The 27,596-nt window shown below is 44.6% G+C and overlaps 1 protein-coding gene across 4 annotated transcripts in view; it reads right to left on the reverse strand.

Annotated features, from left to right (window-relative positions):
* Positions 1-27,596, reverse strand: part of HERC2 (HECT and RLD domain containing E3 ubiquitin protein ligase 2) — a 222,288-nt gene that overhangs the window by 136,746 nt on the left and 57,946 nt on the right. For all 4 annotated transcript variants that reach the window (XM_040425137.1, XM_040425134.1, XM_040425136.1 and 1 more), the window contains exons 8-16: positions 27,157-27,267; positions 21,514-21,685; positions 20,432-20,605; positions 16,497-16,685; positions 13,863-14,014; positions 13,601-13,758; positions 9,630-9,743; positions 8,705-8,956; positions 8,108-8,301 (exon numbers count right to left, since the gene is read on the reverse strand). In XM_040425137.1, the coding sequence (XP_040281071.1) occupies positions 8,108-8,301; positions 8,705-8,956; positions 9,630-9,743; positions 13,601-13,758; positions 13,863-14,014; positions 16,497-16,685; positions 20,432-20,605; positions 21,514-21,685; positions 27,157-27,267 (1,516 nt within the window). The remainder of the gene's footprint in view (positions 1-8,107; positions 8,302-8,704; positions 8,957-9,629; positions 9,744-13,600; positions 13,759-13,862; positions 14,015-16,496; positions 16,686-20,431; positions 20,606-21,513; positions 21,686-27,156; positions 27,268-27,596) is intronic.

The raw sequence follows: 27,596 nt of genomic DNA on the forward strand, positions 1-27,596 counted from the left end.
GGATCCTTCCTAAAATTCCAGGAAGAGATCATTTTGGAACTCCTGTATCCAGGAGGGTCCGTGCCCCAAGTCCCTGATGTAGTTAGCCGGCTACATGACAGACACTTCCCGAGTGTCTATCCTGGTACCCAACTCACCGTTCCCCAAGAAAAAGATGTTGTGTCTGTAGCAGGGCTGGAATAAGGCGTGACACCACCGTTTTTTGTCCTGACCAGCCTGCCCTATGCATAGGGGAGTGTTTCCGCAAGTACCACACACAGGTACACTATTAGTCTAGGGATCGCGTGACACAGGACAGGCACACAGGGGTCTTAGGGCCCTTTCACACAGAGCTGCCACAAACCTCTCCTTTCACCTGGGACAAAGTGCATAATGTACTTCACCACATCTCTGGGCGATTTGCGCTTTGCACATTGTCCCATGGGGAAGGAGAGGTTTGTCCTCTAAAAGGTTAAAAAAATAAATCACAGGTAAGCAAAAAAGTTAATGTTCTGTTTCAAATGTTATATAAAGTTTATAAAAGTTAAGGTTAATAAATTTATTGCGTTGCTGCCTGTTTTTTTTTATTTATTTTTTAACCCTCTAGGTGGACCAAGTGATCAACCAGCTGCAGCACTGATGTGCATTCTGACAGAAGCATTGCGCTGCTGTCAGATTACACAAAAGTCGGTGTATGTGGCGCTGCAAGACGAGATTTCTCCTCTGCAGTAAAAAAGATACGTTTGCCGAGGCTTATGAGCTGAGGGGCGGTGTTCATATGCTTATTTATTCATCCACATCGATTGATGTGAATGGAGAAATCGGGTTTGCCAGGGCATACGAGCTAAGTGGGTATGGATGTTGGGTGGAGCTCCTATGTCCTATGCGAATAAAGAAATCTGTGCCGTTCATTTTTTATTTAAAGGGGTTATCCGAGTTAATAAAAAAAAAAAAAATCCATCAGGATATACATATAATTTGGTTAAGCTAGATTTCATCAAGTTAAAACCCATATTTGCACCTTTTCATGGTCCTGTCATTGCTTTGTTTACATGCTGAAGTACAAGGTGAGGGGGCGTATAACAACAAAGCCTGAGCTCTGCCTCATGAATATTTCTGGGCGTGAACAACCTGACCTTCCCCGCCCCCTGCTCTGCACTTTGCATAAAAATAAATAAATACACACACAGGGCAGAAGATCTTCCTGCCACATTGCAGCTGCACAGTGTAAGTTATGTTATTTTACATACATTTCTTTCATGTTTGGTTTTGTTTCTAGTCTAAAAATTTTATTTCTGTTATTACAGTATATCAAGGAGGACGTATTTGCACTAATTCTAAATTCCGTCACCATAGAAAATGAATGGGTCCGCACCCGTTCCGCAAAATTGCAGAACAAATGTGGACCCATTTGCGGATGTGTGAATGGAGCCTAAGGGCTCTTTCACACTTGCGTTCTTGTCTTCCGGCATAGAGTTCCATCGTCGGGGCTCTATGCCGGAAGAATCCTGATCAGGATTATCCTAATGCATTCTGAATGGAGAGAAATCCGTTCAGGATGCATCAGGATGTCTTCAGTTCCGGAACGGAACGTTTTTTGGCCGGAGAAAATACCGCAGCATGCTGCGCTTTTTGCTCCGGCCAAAAATCCGGAACACTTGCCGCAAGGCCGGATCCGGAATTAATGCCCATTGAAAGGCATTGATCCGGATCCGGCCTTAAGCTAAACGTCGTTTCGGCGCATTGCCGGAGCCGACATTTAGCTTTTTCAGAGTGGTTACCATGGCTGCCGGGACGCTAAAGTCCTGGCAGCCATGGTAAAGTGTAGTGGGGAGCAGGGGAGCAGCATACTTACCGTCCGTGCGGCTCCCCGGGCGCTCCAGAGTGACGTCAGGGCGCCCCAAGCCCATGGATCATGTGATCACATGGATCACGTCATCCATGCGCATGGGGCGCTCTGACGTCACTCTGGAGCGCCCCGGGAGCCGCACGGACTGTAAGTATACTGCTCCCCCGCTCCCCGCTCCTACTATGGCAACCAGGACTTTAATAGCGTCCTGGGTGCCATAGTAACACTGAACGCATTTGGAAGACGGTTCCGTCTTCAAATGCTTTCAGTACACTTGCGTTTTTCCGGATCCGGCGTGTAATTCCGGCAAGTGGAGTACACGCCGGATCCGGACAACGCAAGTGTGAAAGAGGCCTAAGGCTACTTTCACACTAGAGGCAGGATCGATCCAACAGGCTGTTCACCCTGTCGGATCCGGCCAGCCGCTATTTTGCCGTGCCGCTGGACTGCCGCTCTGTTCCCATTGACTATAAAGGGGACGGTGGTGGAGCTATGGCGCAGCACGGCCGTGCACAGCGAGCGGCCACTTGACTAAAAGTCCTGGATTTTCGACTTTTTATGGTACTTTCACACTAGCGTTAGTGTGATCCGGCAGGCAGTTCCATCGTCGGAGCTGCCCGCCGGATCCGCCAATCAGTGTGACAACTGACAGCATTTGTAGACGGATCCAGGTGCGGATCCGTCTAGAAATGCATTGCAATAACGGATCCGTCTATCCGCTTGTCATGCGGATGGACGGATCCCTCTGTCAGTCTTTTTCACAGTTTACATGTTCTGCGCATGCGCAGACCGGAAGGGCGGATCCATCCTTCAGTTGTTTTGCAACGCCGGATCCGCAAGGCAGCTCCGTCGTCGGAGCTGCGTGCCTGCTGGATCCGCCGATCAGTGTGACAAGTGACAGCATTTGTAGACGGATCCAGGTGCGGATCCATCTAGAAATGAATTGCAATAACGGATCCGTCCAGCGGCACCGTCAAATAGCGGCAGGGCGGATCCGACAGGGTGAACAGCCTGTCGGATACGTCCTGCCGCTAGTGTGAAAATATCATTAGCATTATCTGTATCTAAGCAATATCTATATTATTCAAATATATATTCAATATGGATATTGCTTAGATAAATCCATATATTGGTGGCAGATAAGGATTTTATATAGCTGAATAATGATGTTGATAATAATGATGGCCAATAATTTATTTATATTTCCCAGGGGGTGTTGAATGTGTACTAGTGTGGGGGGGGGGGGGACCAGGGCTGTAATAATGATCCCCAGATGCAGAGGGGAACGTTTACAAACTGCCACCTCTAGCCCCAGTGAATGCAGGAGGGACAAACTTACCCTGTGCTGCTGGAGAAGAGATCACCTTGGTATGTACTGCACATGAGTGATCGCATAGCAGAGCCGAGGCAGTGACAAGAGCTGGAGGGGGGAGGGCACCAGAGGCTCTGACGTCTCGTTTACAGAGCCTGGACACTCCCTCAAGCAGGGAAAAGCTTGTAAACGAGACGTCACCAGCAGAGCAGGGTTACTGACGTCAGGTGTAACATGACCCTGAACTGAACTGGCCAAACAGTGATAGATAGGTAATGAAAGTGATTTTAAGAATCTTTCACTGGTCTACAATAAATGCAATTAGAATAGATTTATTTAAGTCGGATAACCCCTTTAAGCCCAGAGGCTGAATGGAAAAAAAAATCTCATTACCCGTATGCTCAATATAAGGAGAATAGCAGAAACTCCTAATGCTGGCCATACATGTAATGATTGCGGAGACCCTCAAATGCCAGGGCAGTACAAACACCCCACAAATAACACCATTTTGGAAGGAAGACACCCCAAGGTATTCACTGAGGGGCATAGTGAGTCCGTGGGAGATTTTTAATTTTTTTGCCAGAAGTTAGCAGAAATGGAAACTTTATTTATTTTTTTCCTCAGAAAGTGTCATTTTCCGCTAACTTGTGAAAAAAAATATTAAATCATACATAAACTCACCATGCCCCTCCGCGAATACTTTGGGGTGTCTTCTTTCTAAAATGGGGCCATTTGGCGGGTATTTATACTATCCTGGCATTCTAGCACCTCAAGAAACATGACAGGTGCTCAGAAAGTCAGGGCTGCTTCAAAATGCGGAAATTCAAATTTTTGTACCATAGTTTGTAAACGTTATAACTTTTGCGCAAACCAATAAATATACACTTATTGGATTTTTTTTTATCAAAGATATGTAGCACAATAAATTCTGACACAAACTTGTATAGAAATGTAATTATATTTGAACAATTTAGCCAGAGAAAGTAAAAATACACTTTTTTTGAGAAAATTGCGGTCTATTTTCATTAATATCAGGAAAAAAAATGAAAAATGTCAGCAGCAATCAAATACCACCAAAAGAAAGCTGAGAAGAAAAGGAGGTATAATTCATTTGGGTGCCAAGTTGCATGACCGAGCAATAAACCGTTAAAGTTGTGAAGTGCCGATTTGTAAAAAAGGGCCTGGTCACTAGGGGGGTATAAACCTGTGGTCCTTAAGTGGTTAAAGGTGCAGTATAATTAGAAAGTTAAATATTTTTACAAAAAAGTAAGATGTGTTTTAACCACTTCAGCCCCCCTAGCTTAAACACCCTTAATGACCAGGCCACTTTTTACACTTCTGACCTACACTACTTTAACTATTTATTGCTCGGTCATGCAACTTACCACCCAAATGAATTTTACCTCCTTTTCTTCTCACTAATAGAGCTTTCATTTGGTGGTATTTCATTGCTGCTGACATTTTTACTTTTTTTGTTATTAATCGAAATTTAACGATTTTTTTGCAAAAAAATGACATTTTTCACTTTCAGTTGTAAAATTTTGCAAAAAAAAACGACATCCATATATAAATTTTTCTCTAAATTTATTGTTATACATGTCTTTGATAAAAAAAAAATGTTTGGGTAAAAAAAAAAAAATGGTTTGGGTGAAAGCTATAGCGTTTACAAACTATGGTACAAAAATGTGAATTTCCGCTTTTTGAAGCAGCTCTGACTTTCTGAGCACCTGTCATGTTTCCTGAGGTTCTACAATGGCCAGACAGTACAAACACCCCACAAATGACCCCATTTCGGAAAGTAGACACCCTAAGGTATTTGCCGATGGGCATAGTGAGTTCATAGAACTTTTTATTTTTTTTGTCACAAGTTAGCGGAAAATGATGATTTTTTTTTTCTTACAAAGTCTCATATTCCACTAACTTGTGACAAAAAATAAAAACTTCTATGAACTCACTATGCTCATCAGCGAATACCTTGGGGTGTCTTCTTTCCAAAATGGGGTCATTATACTGCCCTGGCATTCTAGGGGCCCTAATGTGTGGTAAGTAGTTTGAAATCAAAATGTGTAAAAAATGGCCGGTGAAATCCGAAAGGTGCTCTTTGGAATGTGGGCCCCTTTGCCCACCTAGGCTGCAAAAAAGTGTCACACATCTGGTATTGCCGTACTCAGGAGAAGTTGGGCAATGTGTTTTGGGGTGTCATTTTACATATACCCATGCTGGGTGAGAGAAATATCTTGGCAAAAGACAACTTTTCCCATTTTTTTTATACAAAGTTGGCATTTGACCAAGATATTTCTCTCACCCAGCAAGGGTATATGTAAAATGACACCCCAAAACACATTGCCCAACTTCTCCTGAGTATGGAGATACCACATGTGACACTTTTTTGCAGCCTAGGTGGGCAAAGGGGCCCACATTCCAAAGAGCACCTTTAGGATTTCACCGGCCATTTTTTACAGATTCGGATTTCAAACTACTTACCACACATTAGGGCCCCTAGAATGCCAGGGCAGTATAACTACCCCACAAGTGACTCCATTTTGGAAAGAAGACACCCCAAGGTATTCCGTGAGGGGCATGGCGAGTTCCTAGAATTTTTTATTTTTTGTCACAAGTTAGCGGAAAATGATGATTTATTTATTTATTTTTTTCTTCTTACAAAGTCTCATATTCCACTAACTTGTGACAAAAAATAAAAACTTCCATGAACTCACTATGCCCATCACGAAATACCTGGGGGTGTCTTCTTTCCAAAATGGGGTCACTTGTGGGGTAGTTATACTGCCCTGGCATTTTAGGGGCCCGAATGCGTGAGAAGTAGTTTGAAATCAAAATCTGTAAAAAATGGCCGGTGAAATCTGAAAGGTGCTCTTTGGAATGTGGGCCCCTTTGCCCACCTAGGCTGCAAAAAAGTGTCACACATGTGGTATCGCCGTATTCAGGAGAAGTTGAGCAATGTGTTTTAGGGTGTCTTTTTACATATACTCATGCTGGGTGAGAGAAATATCTCGGCAAAAGACAATTTTTCCAATTTTTTATACAAAGTTGGCATTTGACCAAGATATTTATCTCACCCAGCATGGGTATATGTAAAATGACACCCCAAAACACATTGCCCAACTTCTCCTGAGTACGGCGATACCAGATGTGTGACACTTTTTTGCAGCCTAGATGCGCAAAGGGGCCCACATTCCTTTTATGAGGGCATTTTTAGACATTTGGATCCCAGACTTCTTCTCACGCTTTAGGGCCCCTAAAATGCCAGGGCAGTATAAATACCCCACGTGACCCCATTTTGGAAAGAAGACACCCCAAGGTATTCAATGAGGGGCATGGCGAGTTCATAGAAGTTAGCGGAAATTTATTTTTTATTAAATTTTTTTCTCACAAAGTCTCCCTTTCCGCTAACTTGGGACAAAAATTTCAATCTTTCATGGACTCAATATGCCCCTCACGGAATACCTTGGGGTGTCTTCTTTCCAAAATGGGGTCACATGTGGGGTATTTATACTGCCCTGGCATTCTAGGGGCCCTAAAGCGTGAGAAGAAGTCTGGAATATAAATGTGTAAAAAATTTTACGCATTTAGATTCCGTGAGGGGTATGGTGAGTTCATGTGAGATTTTATTTTTTGACACAAGTTAGTGGAATATGAGACTTTGTAAGAAAAAATAATAATTTCCGCTAACTTGGGCCAAAAAAATGTCTGAATGGAGCCTTACAGGGGGTGATCAGGGAGTCTATATGGGGTGATCACCCCCCTGTCATTGATCACCCCCCTATAAGGCTCCATTCAGATGTCCGTATGTGTTTTGCGGATCCGATCCATGTATCCGTGGATCTGTAAAAATCATACGGACGTCTGAATGGAGCCTTACAGGGGGGTGATCAATGACAGGGGGTGATCAGGGAGTGTATATGAGGTGATCACCCCCCTGTAAGGCTCCATTCAGACGTCCATATGTGTTTTGCGAATCCGATCCATGTATCCGTGGATCCGTAAAAATCATACGGACGTCTGGAGCCTTACAGGAGGGTGATCAATGACAGGGGGGTGATCAATGACAGGGGGTGATCAGGTAGTGTATATGAGGTGATCACCCCCCTGTGATTGATCACCCCCCTGTAAGGCTCCATTCAGATGTCCGTATGTGTTTTGCGGATCCGATCCATGTATCCGTGGATCCGTAAAAATCATACGGACGTCTGAATGGAGCCTTACAGGGGGGTGATCAGGGGTGATCAGTGGTTCATAAGGGGTTAATAAGTGACGGGGGGGTGTAGTGTAGTGGTGCTTGGTGCTACTTTACTGAGCTGCCTGTGTCCTCTGGTGGTCGATCCAAGCAAAAGGGACCACCAGAGGACCAGGTAGCAGGTATATTAGACGCTGTTATCAAAAAACAGCATCTAATATACCTGTTAGGGGTTAAAAAAATCGCATCTCCAGCCTGCCAGCGAACGATCGCCGCTGGCAGGCTGGAGATCCACTCGCTTACCTTCCGTTCCTGTGTGCGCGCGTTCACAGGAAATCTCAGCTATCGCGAGAGGACGTATATGCGTCCACCCAGAGTAACAGGACCGCCGCAAAGACGCAATCCTGCGTACGGCGGTCCTGAGGAGGTTAAAAAATAACAGTGTATTGTCTTGTGATATCTATCAATGTAAAGCAAAAATATGAAATAATGCAGTTTTTACATGTACAGACATCTAATGGTTGAAATGCCGCTGCGCAGACTGGTCCAGAAAGAAAAGCCTACAGTGCAATAGAATGTCCTCACTAGTAGGCAGAAGATGAATGTCATGATGACCAGTCTATTGTTCTGCAGATCAGCAACATGAGGAGTGTGAGAGAGCAGCAGACGGCTACATAACAGAGCATCTCAAATTGACTTGACTGTGAAGCCGTTTCGGTCTATAAAAACGTACAGAATATATTTTCTATCGCCTAGTTCAGGAAACCCATACCTGAGCGGGTCCACATGCAATTCCGACTATGTGTTTAGAGTCCAATCCAGGGAGGGCAGATGGCTCAGGCTTTGCAATACGTAAGGTGTCAAAATGCTGACATTGATCATTGCTCCCCCAGCTGTAAACGTCTCCGGACTCCGTGAGTGCCAGGCAGTGAGTGGAGCCCACTGCTACGTCAACCACCTTTTTGCCTGAAAAAAAAAATAAAAAATTATCTGAAGACAAAAAATAAAGCGTTGACAAGTATCAATCATGGTTATGGTTTTTACGCAGTGTAAAAATCTTTTGTCTCTGATTAAAAGTGAACATTCATACATTTAGGGTCCATTTAAATGTCCGTATGTGTTTTGCGGACCGCACATCATCGGCACTATAATAGAAAATGCCTTTTCTTGTCCGCAATTGTGGACAAGAATAGGACAGGTTCTATTTTTTGTGGAACGGAAGTGTGGATCTGGAAGTGTGGATGCGGACAGCAGATTCCAGCCCCATTGAAAATATAAACCAGAAAGCGAGGAGATGACAGGGATCCCCTCGATCTGCCTGACACGGCTAGTTATTTACCATTATTACAACTTCTAATCAATTACTTACCTTGCAGGCCATCAAGTAATTTGGGATATCTGACATGTTCTTCTGTCCCATGTCCAAGCCTCTGGTTGTCTCCTTTACCCCAGGAATAGACCTGTCCATCTTTGGTGATGGCAATGGAAAACTGGCTGCCACAGCGAACTTTTACTATGTCCAGGTCTTGAAGTTTCTCAATCAACTTGGGGGTTTTACAACCATCGCTGCCTCCTCTACCCAGCTTTCCATAATCCCCATCTCCCCAAGACCAGACTTGACCTGAAACAAGAAAAGCATTTCTCATATTCCTACTGACTGTCTGGTAGCTTGTGTCCTGTCACCCTTATTTTATGTGTCCATAGACACTGTTCCTAGTATGGCAACACATTGTGGTCCTCTTAGAAGGTGGGTACTTTAAGATATGTAGAGGTTTACTGGTGCCGAGAAAACATACTATCAGCACTCTATACACCAGTCCATGCCCCCAGCAGTAACACCAGGCGTTTTCTGTATATCAAACACACACAACAGGGTCCATTCCATAGGAAACAACTAACCCAGGGAATCTCTAACCATGGTCTTGGACTATTATCTGCTGCAATACATGAGTAGTAGTGCAAGTAAGGAGTCCAGAATGAGACTTTTTATTTTTCTACTGGCCCCCACTGTCAACGTTTAAAGCTGCGCTGAAATCCATAGTGATTGCTGTGCATGCGCACGAGTCCTCTGTGTTATGTTAGCACTGCACAGCAGTCCAGACTATGTATTTCAGTGCAGCTTTGAGTGCTGACAGCGGGAAAACAGGGGGCAATAGGAAAATAAAAAGGGTCAATCTGGAGTCCTTATGTGCAGTACTTCTCATGTATTACTGCAGGTAGTAGTCCACAATCATGGTGATAGACTCCCTTTAAATGCTACATCTCAGTTACAGATATGCGATCAAACAACTTACCATTTTCAGTCACTGCCAAAGTCTGAGCATCTCCACTTCCACAAGAAATGTCGACTACCTTTAGTCCTTTCAGTCCAGTCACCAACATTGGAACAGTCTGGTCCTCACTTGAGCCTACAAGTAGCAAAACCATTACAAAATTATTATATTTACCCTTTTTTTTTAGGCTCCTTTCACACCACCATTTACAGTGTTCGATGGGAAAGCTCCTGTTGCATATATCTAACATATGAATTGAGGCCCCCCCACCCATGTGATGAAGGCCAGGAAGGCGTCCTTTGGGCCTCTCTTCAGCTGATGTACATCAGTATACTTTTTTCTTGCTGTATGGAACAGGGCAGAGTACCTTCACCAGTGTAAAACGTAACCTTTACTGATGATCATTCAAAATCACCAAATGTATGAAACAGGGCAGAGTACCTTCACCAGTGTAAAACGTAACCTTTACTGATGATCATTCAAAATCACCAAATGTATGAAACAGGGCGGAGTACCTTCATCAGTGTAAAACGTAACCTTTACTGATTATCATTCAAAATCACCAGTGTGAGCAAGTGTGAGGGAGAGTCAATTTTCCTTTGCTTGTCCTGCCCAGCCTCATTGTTAATTGCTTGTTAAGGGCACAAATTGGGTGATTTTGAATGATCATCAGTAAAGGTTATGTTTTACACTGGTGAAGGTACTCTGCCCTGTTCCATACATTTGGTGATTTCTGTTCCATACACTTGGTGATTTTTAATGATCATCAGTAAAGGTTACATTTTACACTGATGAAGGTACTCTGCCCTGTTCCATACATTTGGTGTTTTTGAATGATCATCAGTAAAGGTTACGTTTTACACTGGTGAAGGTACTCTGCCCTGTTCCATACACTTGGTGATTTTGAATGATCATCAGTAAAGGTTATGTTTTACACTGGTGAAGGTACTCTGCCCTGTTCCATACATTTGGTGATTTCTGTTCCATACACTTGGTGATTTTTAATGATCATCAGTAAAGGTTACATTTTACACTGATGAAGGTACTCTGCCCTGTTCCATACATTTGGTGTTTTTGAATGATCATCAGTAAAGGTTACGTTTTACACTGGTGAAGGTACTCTGCCCTGTTCCATACACTTGGTGATTTTTAATGATCATCAGTAAAGGTTACGTTTTACACTGGTGAAGGTACTCTGCCCTGTTCCATACACTTGGTGATTTTGAATGATCATCAGTAAGGCCTCATGCACACGACCGTATTTTTTTTGCGATCCGCAAAACGGGGTTCCGTTTTCCCGTGATCCGTGACCGTTTTTTCGTCCGTGGGTCTTCCTTGATTTTTGGAGGATCCACGGACATGAAAAAAAAGTCGTTTTGGTGTCCGCCTGGCCGTGCGGAGCCAAACGGATCCGTCCTGAATTACAATGCAAGTCAATGGGGACGGATCCGTTTGACGTTGACACAATATGGTGCCATTTCAAACGGATCCGTCCCCATTGACTTTCAATGTAAAGTCTGGAGTCCCTTTTATACCATCAGATCGGAGTTTTCTCCAATCCGATGGTATATTTTAACGCCTCTATGTTAGAATATACTGTCGGATATGAGTTAGATCGTGAAACCTCATTTCCGACAGTATATTCTAACACAGAGGCGTTCCCATGGTGATGGGGACGCTTCTAGTTAGAATATACTACAAACTGTGTACATGACTGCCCCCTGCTGCCTAGCAGCATCCGATCTCTTACAGGGGGCCGTGATCAGCACAATTAACCCATCAGGTGCCGCACCTGAAGGGGTTAATTGTACTATCATATGCCCCTGTAAGAGATCAGGGCTGCCAGGCAGCAGGGGGCAGACCCCCCCCCCTCCCCAGTTTGAATATCATTGGTGGCCAGTGCGGGGGCCCCCCCCCCCCCTTCCTCCCTCTATTGTAATAAATCGTTGGTGGCACAGTGCGCCCCCCATCGGCCCCCCCTCCCTCTATAGCATTAACAACATTGGTGGCCAGTGTGCGGCCTCCCATCTCCCCCCCCCCCCCCTCCCCGATCATTGGTGGCAGCGGGTTACTAGCAATAGTACAATAGTAAAAGATTCATACTTACCTGGGAGCTGCGATGTCTGTGTCCGGCCGGGAGCTCCTCCTACTGGTAAGTGACAGTTCATTTAGCAATGCGCCGCACAGACCTGACACTTACCAGTAGGTGGAGCTCCCGCACTATTGCTAAGTAACCATGGCAACCAGGACTGTAGTAGTGTCCTGGTTGCCATGGTTACCGATCGGAGCCCCAGCGATTAAACTGGGACTCCGATCGGAACTCCGCTGCCACCAATGATAGGGGGGGGAGATGGGAGGCCGCACACTGGCCACCAATGTTGTTAATGCTATAGAGGGAGGGGGGGCCGATGGGGGGCGCACACTGTGCCACCAACAAATTATTACAATAGAGGGAGGGAGGGGGGGGGCGCACACTGTGCCACCAACGAATTATTACAATAGAGGGAGGGAGGGGGGGGGGGGCGCACACTGTGCCACCAATGAATTATTACAATAGAGGGAGGGGGGGGGGCCGCACTGGCCACCAACCTATTATTACAATAGAGGGGGGGGGCCCGCACTGGCCACCAATGATATTCAAACTGGGGAGGGGGGGGGGGGAGGGTCTGCCCCCTGCTGCCTGGCAGCCCTGATCTCTTACAGGGGGCCGTGATCAGCACAATTAACCCCTTCAGGTGCGGGTGCTGCCAGGCAGCAGGGGGCAGTCTTGTACACAGTTTGTAGTGTATTCTAACTAGAAGCGTCCCCATCACCATGGGAACGCTTCTGTGTTAGAATATACTGTCGGTTCTGAGTTTTCACGAAGTGAAAACTCAGCTTTGAAAAAGCTTTTATGCAGACGGATCTTCGGATCCGTCTGTATAAAAACTAACCTACGGCCACGGATCACGGACACGGATGCCAATCTTGTGTGCATCCGTGTTCTTTCACGGACCCATTGACTTGAATGGGTCCGTGAACCGTTGGCCGTGAAAAAAATAGGACAGGTCATATTTTTTTCACGGCCAGGAAACACGGATCAAGGATGCGGCTGCAAAACGGTGCATTTTCCGATTTTTCCACGGACCCATTGAAAGTTAATGGGTCCGCGAAAAAAAAAACGGAAAACGGCACAACGGCCACGGGTGCACACAACGGTCGTGTGCATGAGGCCTAAAAGGTTACATTTTACACTGATGAAGGTACTCTGCCCTGTTCCATACATTTGGTGATTTTGAATGATCATCAGTAAAGGTTATGTTTTACACTGGTGAAGGTACTCTGCCCTGTTCCATACACTTGGTGATTTTTAATGATCATCAGTAAAGGTTACGTTTTACACTGGTGAAGGTACTCTGTGATTACATTATCATTAAGTTACACTAGTGACTACCTGACATCTGATATGTATATCTATCAGAACTGTAAAAAAAAAATGTATGGAACAGGGACTGCACATCAGACATCCAGAAAAAAATATAGATTATGCGTAAAACACTATTCTATTACAATGGCAGCCTATAGGCGATGGATGCCACTGTATGCTTACACACGGGCATCTGTCAGAGGTATATGTTAGGGGAAATCCTAACGATGTATACTTATGATGGACACCCCAGAACAAAATGAGAAGATCCTTATGCCCAACATTTCATCATTTTATGTAAAGCTAATTTAGCACATAGCAATTCTTGTCGATGGTATCTAGCTGGATAAATGAGAGTTTTTTTTGTGTTAACAGCCCCAATATCACCATACTTAAAAAACTACTATTAAAATATGACATCACATATTATCAGGGTAAGAATGCCACCTGCCCTGAATGCTGCGGCTCACAACTGACACTATATGTTATCTTCATGCACAATTACCAAAGTCCTAGGTTGAAGGAAGTAAGCTTTTTTTGCACCAGTCAACTTCCTATATTTGTCGGAATAAAACGGTATACACACCATGTCCCAGTCTTCCATAGTTTCCTCGGCCCCAAGTGTACAGCTCTCCGTCAGCAGTGATGGCGGCACTGTATGTGCTGCCACATGCAATGTGAACAATCTGCTTCCCAGACTGCTTGCCACACAGGGCAGAAACCAGTTTAGGCTCCTCTAATGAACTAAAAGAAAAAGAAAATGAAGGTTTTTAGAAATCAACACAAAACCAGAATTAGCAAATAAAAATAAAAAAAGGTTTAATAGAATAATAAAAAAAAAATCTTACACAGTGTCTCCATGACCTAGTCTTCCACCATCACCACAACCCCATGAAAATAGTTCACCAGTGGAGGATAAGGCCAGATAATGCTGTCCATCAGAATGAGAATAAATCTTCACAATATTTCGGGAGGCAAGACCCTGCACGAGCTGTGGTCCCTGGTTGAAGAGAAATCACAAGAAGACAGATATAGAGATTAATCTCAGACATCCCCTTACAAAATGCAGCCGTCGGGTGGAGGGGGTTGAATCTTCTGATTTAGCCAGGCATTTCAGAAGCAAAAAAATGACATGAATGGCTGTCCATGTAATACAAGGGTGGGTTGAGTACCAGAATGGGAGCCACTCCTACAATACCTGTGCACACTATACTTTGAATGGAGCTAGAAACCCAGCACAATTCTAGTTCATGTAGCATCTATCCAGGATCCTGGAAACCCCCCTAAGGTGCGTTTAGACTGCCCAATGAGGGACCATAACTACTGCAGAACAAATCTACAGGAAGGCAGTGGGGCAATGGATGCTGCATAGTATATGACTGTATGTACCCCATAGTAGCGCATGAAAGCTACGCAAACAGTGCAGCACAGCAGGCTATGCGGTTTCCTGAACTCTGGCCTCAGCGGACGGCGAGATGGGACAACCCCTTTAACAGCCCATCTACGGTTATGGCAACAAGGTTCAGACAGGAGGGGTTTTTACCTATCTGATAATTTGCTTTCCTGGAGATAAGTGCCACCAGGTTAACCAGATAATGTACATGGATTTAAATAACATGCAGCAAGTTTATGACTACAGCCTCTTCCTAAATGAACTAAAGACTATGGGGCACATTTATTAAGATTAGCGTTTTAGATGCCCGTCTTAGGTTCCATTCACACATCAGCAAAATGGATCCATATCTGTTCCGCAACGGATCCGGACCCATTCATTTTCAATGGGGCCGGAAAAGATGCGGACAGCACACAGTGTACATCTACCACTTCTTGTGCAATGCTCTGCAGACACTTCCTCACAGTCAACAGAAGAGTACAGAGGAGAGAACTCCTCTAGTCTGTCAGCTCTGTGTTTGCAGGGTGAGGGAAGATCCTGTGCACAGCATCTCTTCAGTGCCTGGAGAAGAGGAAACCCTGCAGCTGTTCAGCACCTAAGGCACAGCCTCCAGCCCTGCGTCTATGCTGCTGATAGTAGAAGGGATTACACTTTGCTGAAGAATCCAGTGGGAGGGGAGATTGGGCAGTCTGGCCAGAAGATTGGCAGTACAGGGGGTGTGGCTTATCACTCCAACCAGCACAGCCTTCACAGTGAGGCTCCGTGTACAGAGTCAGAGCTGCTCCTCAGGCTTGTGCACGTAATGTTATCAGAGCAGGGAAAGAAGCTGACATCACAGGTCATGTAAGCCTCAGCTAACTAGGAGAACAGGGACACTGTAGATGAAGTAAGTGAATTGAAAGCCCAGTACATTTGATTAGTTAGACACATACAAAAGAACAAAAAAATAACTTTGACAACTCCTTTAATGTATTACTATCTTATGAAGGCTTTCACGTATATGAAATAGTACAAATTATAGTAATGATGTGCAAGTAAGAATGAGAAAGTCATGCAGGCAGACAAGCCTTTTATGCATCCGCACTGTAGAGGTGATCACTGCATGTAAATGTTGCCCTTTACCTCCACTTAACGCTTCCATCCAGACATTCTGCTGCTCTTCATGGCGTCTAAATGCTGCTTAACTTCTCACTGGTGACGTGGCGGTAAAGAGCAGCATTTACATGCAGCGATCACTTCTACAGTATGCTACTGCGATCGTTAGTCCTCATACAAAATCGTTGCTGCTGGGCAGCAGATTGCTTTTTGGACGGCACAATCTGCTGCCCAGGAATGATGATTGAGGTGTCTGCATCTCCAATCATTTCTCCCGATCAACGAGCATTTCGTAAAGGAACGCTCGTTCCAGATAATAGGCCCAAATGTGGCTTTAAAAAAGTCTTACCTCTGTAAACTTAGCTACACATATTCGGTAACCGTCATCTACTATCTAATGTGCATGGGCATCAAGGCTGTCCCATGTAGATGATCCTTTGTCACGGAAAACAAAAAGAGGGGCCGATGTGTCTGGCAGCCACTTACCCCTTTCCATAAGGGAATGGTGGGAGTGCAGAAAGCCGAATATATTTTGCCTTCATGTCTTTCATTTCTTCTTGTAAAGAATCTGCAGTGAGGACATATTCAGACAGCCATACTAAAAATCATCCGTCTTGCAGCTACAAGACACAAATGATTTGAATATGCAGTGAAGTCCATATGCCCGTGTAGACACTGACCTGGAGACAAATGTCTCCATTGGTCTCTAAGCCAATTATCCTCTAGACAGGGGCCAGAACAGTGCACGCCCTGAGCTTCGTGCACACAAGTAGCTTAGGGAAGGAAAATACGCCCCGATTTAGACCTTAGCCATAGTAAAGTGTGTAGCAGACTATTCAGAACCCAAAACAGGCATGAAACCCATATCTAACATAAAATGGATCATGTTGCTATTATAATGTCATTTCTTCTCTCAGGCAGACATCACTTTGTAACAGTAAATGCATAAGCATGAAATTCAACGGAACCTGAATTTCTTCACCCTGCCGCTTACCAGTGTATTATTGTTGTACGTCTGAGTGTAAACCTTGCCGTTTCTGGAAAGTATCAGGAAACACTTCTCAGCGCAGGCTATTTGTGTAACACCAAGCGTAGCCAGAGCTTCACATTGTATCGGGCCACTCACATTCGCATAATACTTCCACCCCAAAAGACCCCAACTGATTACCTCCTGCAAGGAGCCCTATAAAACCGAAAAAAAGGGAAGATTGCCATGATATTTTATAGATATATATAAGATCAATAGTCCAAGCATGCAGTGATTATACAGTCAAGCTTCTTAAAGGGGGATTCTGGTTCGATTCATTTATTCCCTATACACAGGATAGGGGATAACTAATAGATCAGTGGGGATCCTACCGATGGGATCGCCTACTGATCACAAGAATTGGGTCACGTACCACCTTGAATCGAACGGAGCGGCCGGTCAGGCAAGTGTGCAGCTGCCGCATTCATTTCTATGGGAATTCCGGAGATAGCAGAGCGCTGCATCCCCGGAACTCCCATAGAAATGACTGGAGCGGCAGGGCGCACATTCGAGCAGCCACTCCGTTCATTTCAGGAGCTCTGAAGGGGGTACAGGGCCCTCATTCTCATGATCGGTGGGGATCCCAGCAGTAGGACCCCCACCTATCCACAGGATAGGGGATAACTAAATGCAACCGGAATACCCCTTTAATCATAACATTTGGGAAAGTTGCTGATCATACTAATTCTAGTTCTCTTCTAGCCTGTTTCAATGCACATAATATAAAAATAAATAAATAAAAAGTCAATGGGATCCACTAGGATGCAGCATAACCAGTATAACTTGGTCAAGAATACGTTTCATTGGCTACAAAAACTAAAAGGCTCAGTCTTAGGCTTGTTCACATCTCAGATTCCATCACATTTCACAGATATAAATGGCTTCCGCATGGTGCACCATTTTCTTCTTCATAAAATGACAGTTGCCATGAAGAACCCTAAAAGGACCCCATTATAAGTCAACAGGATCTGCTGGCGTCTGACATGTGATGGATTCATCACAGCTTGAAAGTTTTGTGCTCGAACAGAAAAACGGAATTCACAAAGCACATGCGAGCTCGGCCTTCGTTATTAGAGGAAGAAACGTGCTGTATTATTATTCACATAAACACAAAGAAAAGATTGAAGCCGGGGAGTCAGTAATACCATTTTCCACTTCATACAGCATCAGGTTAATAATAAAATGTATTCAGCTGAAATATAGAGCATTACATTGTACAGACCGCTTTATGGGGAGGATCCGCTGATCTCCTTCCTAAAATAAATGCAGCCTTCAGGATTGTAAAGTAGGGATGAAGTAGGGATGAAGATGCTGGTTAGCAACCCCCGTAGTAATTCTAGCCTCACCTACATGCCAAGTTCTAAGATCTCCTAAGGCCTCATTCACACGTCCGTGATAACATCCATCAGAAGATGGTCAGTGGTTCACCCATGAAGAGGTCTGTGAAGGATCCGTGTTTGGTCTGTGTGTCTGCCTTTTGCTCTCCAAGTGTCATCTGTATTCCACGGACATCGCTAGGCTGAAAATTAATTTCCCGAGTGTCTCCTAGCAACTATCTGTGAAAACCACTGACCAAACATGGATGGCATCCTGGTTTTAATGGGCCCACATATTATAATGTATGTGAGGGATCTATAAAAAAAAAATAAAAGGGCATGCTTCCGTGGTGTCACCACAGACCCGTGGTCCATGGAAAACCACTACTGTGCGAGTACACAGATTAAAAGTCAATGGATATGTGTGCTGTCTGTGGGGACCATCCGTGATGTACTGATGTGTGAAAGAGGTCTAAGGCTCCATTCACACGTCCGCAAAATGGGTCCACATCCGTTCCGCAATTTTGCGGAACCGGTGCGGACCCATTCATTCTCTATGGGGACGGAATGGATGCGGACAACACACCGTGTGCTGTCCGCATCCGCATTTGCGAAGCGCGGCCCCGATCTTTGGGTCCGCAGCTCCGCAAAAAGATAGATTATGTCCTATTCTTGTCTGCAGCTGCGGACAAGAATAGGCATTTCTATAGGGGTGCCGGGCTGGTGTGTTGCGGATCCGCAATTTGCAGGTCCACAACACAGCACGGACGTGTGAATGCAGCCTAACGGCTATACTTTATTACACTGCATGTGGAAAATCCCCTGCATACAGCGCTAGCAAAGTGAATACGATTTCAGAAATCCCATCCACACAATGAATAGAAAAAAATAAATAACTGCATAAACTGACTTTCGCTGCGCGTTTTCAATTTATGCTGCAAGTTTTACCTGCGTCTTTTAACTATTAACTATCGCAGTTTAATTGCTGTGATTCCGGTAGCAATGCTGCTGCAAGAACCAGCCCATGTCTAGGGTCTTTTGCGGAGGCGGATTTTCAGAGAAACTCGCTGATAGATTTTCAAGGTAGCAAGTCTGCGAGTTTCTAGCTGTGGATGTATCTTAAAGACCAACTAAAAATTTGTATCAAATTTTAATATGATGTCACTAATAAAACTTTTTCAACTAATTTTGTATTTTTCCGATACGATTTCCTCCCTAAAGGGCACCATTCACTGTGCGCTTAAAACTCAGTTCTCTGTACACCGCAGGCAGCTCAGCGGTGTACGGAGTGTGAAATTTACGAATGAGGCCGCATAAGTAGGTAGTGCGGGCAAGGAGCGCATATTGCTGCTCCTGCCCGTCATCCCCGGAGTATTACTAACTCTTGGCATAGCACATGGGTACCCTGTACCCATGTACTATGCCAGGATTAGCTGAGCAGAGCGGGCTCCTGCTTCTGCCTATTTCGCTAAGGTAAGAGCTCACATGCAGTTCTCACAGGGAGGAGCCCGCTCCGCTCAGCAAATCCTGACATAGTACATGGGTACAGGGTACCCATGTGCTATGCCAAGAGTTAGTAATACTCCGGGGATGACGGGCAGGAGCAGCAATATGCGCTCCTTAGATAAAAAAAAAAAAAAAGAGAGCTAGGTGCACAGACACAAATAAGCAGCGGAACCCTTATCCAGGAGTAGGTTCAGTCTCCTTAAAACAGTCAAATCCACAAGTAATTCAAGGGACCGCGCTGATACCAGCAGTAAGAAGACAATGCAGACTCAACACACGCTCCAGCAGGCAGCTGTTATCAATCCACTCCTATGGACGTCTCCTGCAGCGTCTTCCTACCAACCGAAAACGTCGATATATGGCACCAGTTCCTTCACAAGGAAAAGAAATAAATTGTATACATACTTTTACCACTTGGGTAGCGCGCTATGTGTTTATTTTCCTTGTGAAGGAACTGGTGCCATATATCGACGTTTTCGGTTGGTAGGAAGACGCTGCAGGAGACGTCCATAGGAGTGGATTGATAACAGCTGCCTGCTGGAGCGTGTGTTGAGTCTGCATTGTGTTCTTACTGCTGGCATCAGCGCGGTCCCTGGAATTACTTGTGAATATGCGCTTCTTGCCCGTACTCCCTGCTTACGCGGCCTCATTCGTCAATTTCACACTCCGTACACCGCTGAGCTCTCGGCGGTGTACAGGGAACTGAGTTTTAAGCTCACAGTGAATGGTGCACTTTAGGGAAGAAAAAAGTATAATAAAAATACAAAATTAATAAAGTATATTAGAAAAAGTTTTATTAGGGGATTAGGCCATCCTATTAACATTTTACACAAAGGTTTAGTTACTCTTTTAAGGGGACAATAATTGCAACGTATTCTGCACCTTCTCTGAGTGCCAGTGCAGAGCCCATCTCCCTGCCCAGCGGAGTACCAGCCTGCACAGGAGATATACCAGTGATGTAAAGAGGATAGTAGCTCCAAAGCTATTTTAAGTGGGAAAGATATGATGTTAGTTGAACACTTGCACAGAAGCTACAAGGTAAGTACATGCATATATTTCGAGAAGAGGAAACGCGCATACCTTATGTGAGGTCGGTGAGCTGCACTGTGGAGGCATGCATGGCACGGCCAATCGGTCTAAATGTGCCATAATAACAACTGCAGTTTGCCTCAAGTCAATAGCTAGCTCATTGTCCTGAGGCAATATCAGATAGCGCAAAAAGTTTTCATTTGGGCTTAGAGGACATGAGAGCACCTAGAAAAAATAAATAAATGTACATAATTCAAGTGAAAGTGTGCGAATGATCCAAATCAGCAGCACCATATAGGAGGACCTGTCAACTCTCCTGACATGGCTGTTTTAGCAACTACTTGCATTCCCCATGTTAGAATTCTGGATCATCTATTAATGGGGTTGGCCCATCTAGGACATCAATGTCCTATCGCTAGGATATGCCATCAATGTCAGACAGGAAAGGGTGCCAGAGCGGAGAACCACTGCTATCCAGAGAACGGGGCTGCCCCGAACACAGCGCATATGCGGCATTCATCGCTATAGAAGCTTTGAAAATAGATGAGTGAGCATGTTCAGCTATTTTGGGAACTCACAGTGGTAAATAGAGGGCACACTGTGCAAGCGCAGCCACCTCTACATTCACCGCTATGGCACTGCCAGTGCTCGGCTATATTTAGAATCCCACAGCGGTGAACAGAGGTTGGTTGAGCAAGCGTGGCTGCTCTCTGTTCACTTTTGTGGCCCCGTTCTGGAGATAGGAGCTGGTCCCAGACGTGGGACCCAGACCTATCTGACATTTATGGCATATCCTATATATGCCATAAATGTTCCAGATGGGCTAACCCCCCCTTTAATATACTTTTATGTTGTGTTATTCCGCCACTATTCCTTCTAGAAGTTTATGAATAAATTACCTGCAGACAGCAACAAAAGTCTACCTGGGCGTTCCCAGTGGAGGCTATGTTTCTGCCCAGTCTGGACTTTATTGCAGACAGCTGACAATTCATACACGTCTAGTAGAAATAATAGCGGAACAGCACAACACAGACTATTACATGGATAATGCAAGTAGTTACCAAAATAGACATGTCAGGAGAGGTGACAGGTCCTCTTTAAAGGGGTTATCCAATTTCACAATATAGTCGTACCTGAATTTCTTTTTCCAGGTTATGAACATCTTTATTGCACACAATACCCTGGAACCGATGTAGTAGAGGGAGGAGAGGCGCGCTGGTTCCCTGGGCGGACCTCTCATTATCAGTTTCCCTCGTTCCATTGTCCCAGAGTTGAAGTAGCAGCATAACAGCAGATAACATTTGGCTAGTGGGAAAATAAATATAAATGAATGCAATTTACACACATTATGAATAAAATCTTTAAAAAAAAATTAATAAACTTTTAACTATAATTCTATGCATCCATATAATGCTTGAATTGCACTGAGCACATTTTTTATACAGGACATGCAAGAACAAACACATAACGAGTCTCAGAGTTGGGTGGTAGTTAAAGGCTATGTACAACTTCAGAGGCAATTTCTTTTAGGATTGCATTTTACTCATTTTGGGGTAAAAGACATTTTCCCTCTTTCTTTAACTGCTGCACCCTTTCCACTTTGATTCACTGCGCCTAGCAGTGAAACCATTATCACATCTGGCCCTGTCAAAGTGAAGAGGTCACGGCAGTTGCAGAGAAAGCGAAGCCTCTAAGTGTAACAGCAACGCCCCCGTTGCTCCTAGAGGATAATTTGCATATATTTATACTTTATTTTTCGCAGCAATGCGGGCACATATGAACATGGGATCAACATACGGTCGTGGCCAAAAGTTTTGAGAATGACACAAATATTAGTTTTCACAAAGTTTGCTGCTAAACTGCTTTTAGATCTTTGTTTCAGTTGTTTCTGTGATGTAGTGAAATATAATTACACGCACTTCATACGTTTCAAAGGCTTTTATCGACAATTACATGACATTTATGCCAAGAGTCAGTATTTGCAGTGTTGGCCCTTCTTTTTCAGGACCTCTGCAATTCGACTGGGCATGCTCTCAATCAACTTCTGGGCCAGTTCCTGACTGATAGCAACCCATTCTTTCATAATCACTTCTTGGAGTTTGTCAGAATTAGTGGGTTTTTGTTTGTCCACCCGCCTCTTGAGGATTGACCACAAGTTCTCAATGGGATTGAGATCTGGGGAGTTTCCAGGCCATGGACCCAAAATGTCAACGTTTTGGTCCCCGAGCCACTTAGTTATCACTTTTGCCTTATGGCACGGTGCTCCATCGTGCTGGAAAATGCATTGTTCTTCACCAAACTGTTGTTGGATTGTTGGAAGAAGTTGCTGTTGGAGGGTGTTTTGGTACCATTCTTTATTCATGGCTGTGTTTTTGGGCAAAATTGTGAGTGAGCCCACTCCCTTGGATGAGAATGGTCTCAGGATGCTTTACTGTTGGCATGACACAGGACTAATGGTAGCGCTCACCTTTTCTTCTCCGGACAAGCCTTTTTCCAGATGCCCCAAACAATCGGAAAGAGGCTTCATCGGAGAATATGACTTTGCCCCAGTCCTCAGCAGTCCATTCACCATACTTTCTGCAGAAGATCAATCTGTCCCTGATGTTTTTTTTGGAGAGAAGTGGCTTCTTTGCTGCCCTTCTTGACACCAGGCCATCTTCCAAAAGTCTTCGCCTCACTGTGCGTGCAGATGCGCTCACACCTGCCTGCTGCCATTCCTGAGCAAGCTCTGCACTGGTGGCACTCCGATTCCGCAGCTGAATCCTCTTTAAGTACTCATTGGAATTTGGGCCCCTTTGCCCACCTAGGCTGCAAAAAAGTGTCACATGTGGCATCGCCGTACTCAGAAGAAGTAGGGCAATGTGTTTTGGGGTGTATTTTTACATATTTCTCTCACCCAGCATGGGTATATGTAAAAATACACCCCGAAACACATTTCCCTACTTCTCCTGAGTACAGCGATACCACATGTGACACTTTTTTGCAGCCTAGGTGCGCAAAGGGGCCCAAAATCCAATGAGTATCTTTTAGGAGGGCATTTGGATTCCAGACTTCTTCTCACGCTTTAGGGCCCCTACAATGCCAGGGCAGTATAAATACCCCACATGTGACCCCATTTTGGAAAGAAGACACCCCAAGGTATTCCGTAAGGGGCATGGCGAGTTCATAGAAGTTTTTTTTTTTTGGCACAAGTTAGCGGAAATTGTTTTTTTTTTTTTTTTTTTCTCAAAGTCTCCCTTTCCGCTAACTTGTGACAAAAAATAAAATTTTACATGAACTCGCCATGCCCCTCACAAAATACCTTGGGGTGTCTTCTTTCCAAAATGGGGTCACATGTGAGGTATTTATACTGCCCTTGCATTTTAGGGGCCCTAAAGTGTGAGAAGAAGTCTGGAATATAAATGTCTAAAAAAATTTACGCATTTGGATTCCGTGAGGGGTATGGTGAGTTCATGTGAGATTTTATTTTTTGTTACAAGTTAGTGGAATATGAGACTTTGTAAGGGAAGGGAAAAAAAAAAAAAAATAAAATAATCAATTTCCGCTAACTTGTGCCCAAAAAAATGTCTGAATGGAGCCTTACAGGGGGGTGATTAATGACAGGGGGGTGATCAGGGAGTCTATATGGGGTGATCACCACCCTGTAAGGCTCCATTCAGAGGTCCGTATGTGTTTTGCGGATCCACGGATCCATGGATCGGATCCGCAAAACACATACGGACGTCTGAATGGAGCCTTACAGGGGGGTGATCAATGACAGGGGGGTGATCACCCCATATAGACTCCCTGATCACCCCCCTGTCATTGATCACCCTCCTGTAAGGCTCCATTCAGACGTCCGTATGTGTTTTGCGGATCCACGGATCGGATCCGCAAAACACATACGGACGTCTGAATGGAGCCTTACAGGGGGGTGATCAATGACAGGGGGGTGATCACCCCATATAGACTCCCTGATCACCCCCCTGTCATTGATCACCCTCCTGTAAGGCTCCATTCAGACGTCCGTATGTGTTTTGCGGATCCGATCCATGGATCCGCAAAACACATACGGACCTCTGAATGGAGACAGCCTTACAAGGGGGTGATCAATGACATGGGGGTGATCAGGGAGTCTATATGGGGTGATCACCCCCTGTCATTGATCACCCCCCTGTAAGGCTCCATTCAGACGTCCGTATGTGTTTTGCGGATCCGATCCATGGATCTGTAAAACACATACGGACCTCTGAATGGAGCCACCCTTACAGGGGGGTGATCAATGACAGGGGGGTGATCAGGGAGTCTATATGGGCTATATGTCATTGATCCCCCCCCTTGTAAGGCTCCACTCAGACATCCGTATGTGTTTTGCGGATCCATGGATCGGATCCGCAAAACACATACGGACGTCTGAATGGAGCCTTACAGGGGGGTGATCAATGACAGGGGGGTGATCAGGGAGTCTAATATGGGGTGATCAGGGGTTAATAAGTGACAAGGAGGGGGGTGTAGTGTAGTGGTGTTTGGTGCTACTTATTACAGAGCTGCCTGTGTCCTCTGGTGGTCGATCCAAGCAAAAGGGACCACACCAGAGGACCAGGTAGCAGGTATATTAGACGCTGTTATCAAAACAGCGTCTAATATACCTTTTAGGGGTTAAAAAAATAAATAAATAATCGCATCTACAGCCTGCAAGCGAACGATCGCCGCTGGCAGGCTGCAGATCCACTCGTTTACCTCCGGTTCCTGTGTGCGCACGTTCACAGGAAGTCTCGCGTCTCGCGAGAGGACGCGCAGGCACGTCCACTCAGAATAACAGGGCCGCCGCAAAGAGGCAATCCTGCGTACGGCGGTCCTGTAGTGATTAATGACAGCAATGAAATGCAGTGGAATTTTTTTTTGGGGATTAAGTTAATTTTCATGGCAAAGAAGGACTATGCAATTTATCTGATCACTCTTCGTAACATTCTGGAGTATATGCAAATTGCTATTATAAAAACTTAAGCAGCAACTTTTCCAATTTCCAATATTTATGTAATTCTCAAAACTTTTGGCCACGACTGTAGATGCCAAGCACACAATGCAACAGGACAGCCAGTATGTATGCATTCCCTATATGGGGGTGCAATGTCTATATATTTATGTATGCATTTATAACCTGAAGGGAGCAGCAATTATCGTATCACTGCGTAATGGCTATGGATACCTTTAGGGTCATTTTCTATGATTGCTTTTTACTCATTTTGGCTAAAATCATTTTTTCAGTTGGTCTTTGTATAAAGTTTTCAGCCATTTTTGAGATACAGGTTTAAAAAAAAAAAATCTGTCCGTTTCCAGAGTAACACTTGTCAATCATACAAAAATTGCCCCAAAAGTGTCCATAGCCTTTAAAGACGTAGTGCAAGATTACTGTAGAAAATCACAGCTGCTTCCTTCAAAAAACAGAAACACTCTGGTCCACGAGTTGCATCCAGTATTGCAGCTCAATTTCAACGCGAGTGCGGCTGAGCTGTAACACCGCACACAAAGCAGCCATGTTTTTCTAATCCTGAACAGCACCTTTAACACAATGGCGGTTATAATGATAAATCTTAATAGGAAAGAACTATTTGTAATTGATGCTAATGCAAAGGATCTTGGGAAATCACCACAAACTGCTTGTTAAGTCACACCCACATATAGCGGTCTATTCTGCTCCAGCCATCAACTGAATAAAGTTCCCATGGATTAGCAGACATTTTTGCTGCAGACACGTATTCATTACCTTGGCAGGGTTCTAGGAATGCCTTGGACAAGTCAAAAACACTGCTATGGGTGGTGAACATGCTCTTCCTGTACAGAATAAGGCTCCATTCATACGTCTGAAATTCTGTTCCGCATTTTGCAGAACGGAATTGCGGACCCATTCATTTCTATGGGGCCGCACGATGTGCTGCCCGGATACGGAAATGCGGATCCGCACTTCCGAGTCCGCATTTCCGCTCCCGAAAAAACAAGATTAGGCATTTTCTATTAAGTGCCGGCGATGTGCGGTCCGCAAAATGCGGAACGCACATTGCCGATGTCCGTGTTTTGCGAATACACAAAACACTTACGGACTTGTGAAAGGACCCTTACGCGATGCAGTCGAGTAGCAAAAATGGCAACCATCATCATGGTATCATTCTATACAAATACAGGGGGTCATTTACTAATCTGAAATATGCCTAAATTAGGCATATTTCAGGCGCAGATATCTATCTGCGACTTTTCCCGGTCACACCAGATCTGAAATTGTGGGCGTGGCACGGGCGGGGCCCATTTTAGGAGTAGAAAATGGTCTAAGGCTATATTCACACGAACATATTTTGTTTCAGTGTCCGTTCTGGGTCTTTTTTAGCGCTAAAAAATGCGGACAGCACACCGTGTGCTATTCGCATCCGTATGTCCGTTCCGTAGCCCCGTGAAAAAGATAGAACATGTCCTATTCTTGTCTGTTTTGCTGACAAGGATAGGCATTGTTACAATGGATCCGCCAAAAAAAAAAAAAAAGAAAAGAAAAAACACGGATGCCATACAGAACGCAATTTGCAGACCGCAAAACACATACGGTCGTGTGAATGTAGCCTAAATGTAAGACAGCTCGAAAGCTGGCTTACATTTAGAACTGGCGCTGGATGCGCCAATGTTATGGAGAGGCCGGCGCCCCTTCATAACTTCGGCGGATGCTCCACCAGCTATGGCGCTTTATTAATAAAATTGTGCCCCACAATTTTAAGATAGGAAAGCAGATCGTTCCTAAAATCCCTACTGACCTGAGAGTGCCCCTCTGTACAGCAAGCTCTAGTAATATGGCAAGTGCTAGGTGCTGGTCTTGAAGTGGAATGTTTCCTGCAGCCCTAGGACTCTGAGCACCGTGGATATCACTGGGAAAAGAAAAAAAAAGTACATGAATAAACGAAATCAACTGATGATACGCCTCAACAAAGAAAATACGCCTCGCCATAAAATAAGTAAATAAATAAAATAAATAAAATAAAAAGTATGAACACATTCATCAAGATGGTCAGGTTGGTAAAGGGTAACCGTCAGGCTGAACACGCTGCCAGCATCCTGTTTTAGCGTCGCAGGAGCAGACCAGATTGATATATAGTTTCACGGAAATAGATTTAGTACAACTCGTAATTCTTTCATCTAAATCTCTGCTCTTTCTAGGCTAAGGAGTCCAGTGGGCGGTGCCATCAGTGATTGACAG

The sequence above is a fragment of the Bufo bufo genome, chromosome 3 (genome assembly GCF_905171765.1).
Source record: "Bufo bufo chromosome 3, aBufBuf1.1, whole genome shotgun sequence".
NCBI classification, from domain to species: Eukaryota; Metazoa; Chordata; class Amphibia; order Anura; family Bufonidae; genus Bufo; species Bufo bufo.